This window comes from Cryptomeria japonica, chromosome 1 (genome assembly GCF_030272615.1).
Source record: "Cryptomeria japonica chromosome 1, Sugi_1.0, whole genome shotgun sequence".
NCBI classification, from domain to species: Eukaryota; Viridiplantae; Streptophyta; class Pinopsida; order Cupressales; family Cupressaceae; genus Cryptomeria; species Cryptomeria japonica.
In genome coordinates this window covers 237,815,975-237,818,186 of record NC_081405.1, presented here as the reverse complement: position 1 = coordinate 237,818,186, position 2,212 = coordinate 237,815,975, and the positions used below count along the sequence as shown (strand labels likewise).

The 2,212-nt window shown below is 33.0% G+C and overlaps 1 protein-coding gene across 1 annotated transcript; it reads left to right on the top strand.

The window, feature by feature from the left end:
- Positions 1-221: 221 nt before the first annotated feature.
- LOC131074491 (replication protein A 70 kDa DNA-binding subunit E-like) lies at positions 222-1,643 on the top strand. The gene has a single exon (XM_059209372.1). The coding sequence runs from the start codon at positions 222-224 to the stop codon at positions 1,641-1,643; it is 1,422 nt and encodes a 473-aa protein (XP_059065355.1).
- Positions 1,644-2,212: the final 569 nt, after the last annotated feature.

The following is a 2,212-nucleotide window of genomic DNA, read 5'->3' as shown; positions in this document are numbered from 1 at the left end:
GCCGATACATATGGAACACAAGGTAGGAAATCAACTATGATTATTAAATACAATATGTTTCAGCTTTTTTGAATTTCATTTATGTATAATTAACATTAATTTAAGAAGAAGTCTTTTGTTTTCACATGACTATTGTAATACTTAGTCTGGAAGTGAAACAAAGTGTTTGCCCGTTCTTTGGAAAACCAGAATATCTATTCAAAGAACAACAACCAGAAATTATGTCTGAGGACAAACCATCAACATCTAAACAGTCGCTTCAGTTTGCAACTGAATTGCCATCCCCACAAACAACAACTTCTCAAAATATAACTCCTATAAAAACTTTGAATCCATACCAAAATAAATGGACAATCAAAGGGAGAGTTACTCATAAACGACCTATTAAGGCATATAGCACAACCACCAAAAATGGCCATGTCTTTAGCTTTGACATTGTTGATTGTGATGGTTCTGAAATTAGAATTACATGTTTTGATGAGATAGCTAAGTTACACTGTAATCGTGTGGACATAGGTTCACATTATATTATTTCAAAAGGATCTGTTAAGGAGACAAATGCAAGGTACAACAAACTAAACAATCATTTAGAAATTGCCTTGTCTGATACATCCATAGTAAAACGCTGCACCAACGAAGAACAAGCAGATCAACAAACTTCTCCTTTTACGCCCATTGGCGAATTGTTTCAACTAACAAATAATACACTGGTTGACGTTATTGGTCTTGTTCTATATGTTGGAGATTTCATTCCTATTCATAGGAAAGATGACAGTCAAACACAAAAACGTGTGGTGAAAATTAATGATCTATCTAGTTCAACAATTGACATCAACTTTTGGGGCCCAATAGCAGAACAAAAGGGCTTGGAATTGAAAAATATGTTGACCAATGATAGTGTTGTTATCCTTGCTTTACGTAATGCTCGTGTTGGCTATTTCAATGGGAAGCTTGTAAACATAACAGTTGCAACAACATTACATATCAACCCAACTTTTCCAGAAGCAGACCTTCTAGCATCAAGAGGAAAGGACCCTTTGCTTGTTGTACCCTTTGTTGCAGAAACTATCCACATAGATGGCAAATATACTAGAATGACAATCTCTTCAATGCGTGAGCGGATGAGAATCAAACCAAAAATAATTCAGACAACATTGCTAGCTATTCTACGCTATGTCAACGTCAATGACCAAAATTTCTATTACACAGCTTGCCCATTGATAGTCAATGGAAGGCCTTGCAAGAAAAAATGTACACATCAAGCTGATGATTCTTGGTTCTGCTCTAGATGTCAAATGAGTATGCAAGACTATAATTATAGTTACCTCTTGCCTCTAAAGTTGCAAGATGCCATAGGTACTCTATGGTCCACTGCATTTGATGAGGGTGGCAATCACTTGCTACTCAAAACTGCAAGACAACTCTATGCACTACAAAACGATGCAACAACAATAGAAACAACTTCCTCAGTGATCAAGAGAGTACAGTCACATTACTATTCATTCACACTGCTGGTTTCTACTGAGACATACAATTCAGAATCCAAGATGAAAGTGACGATCAATAAAGTTGCTCCTGTTGACTTCAAAGTTGAGTGCCATGCACTGCTTGCAGAAATTAGCTGCCTAAGTATAGAGACTTAGAATTATAACGCATCTTTTCTAATTTTTAAACTTTCCAATTTACAATATAATTATACTATTAGCTAATTTTCATATTTAATACTTTTACCTATACAAACAATTACGTTTAACAAAAACAACTATGCTTCTATAAATATCTGTATGGACATTTCTTACATCTGCCAATTATCTCTTTGAAAGTTTTTGCTCTTCACATAAGTTACTTTCAGTCATATTCATTACTTTTAAATGTATTAACACTATGTTATTTGCAAAAAAAATATACATATATGCACGTATAATGTTCTTTTTCTGGTCTAATATCTTTCTATATAACAATACAATACAGAACTATATATGAGTATTCATAGTTATAGTGTTTTCGAAATACACATGTAGTTATATATGTGCTTATGTTCATATACAAAACTTTGATTTTTTTTATTATATGTATATGTACATGTGTATATGTGTACATACATCTGTATGCATCATAATTTACTATAGTTGTGCATACCTATATTACATTCATGATTTTCAAAACACAAAACAACTAAGAACAACAAACAATTATACATATATACATTGAT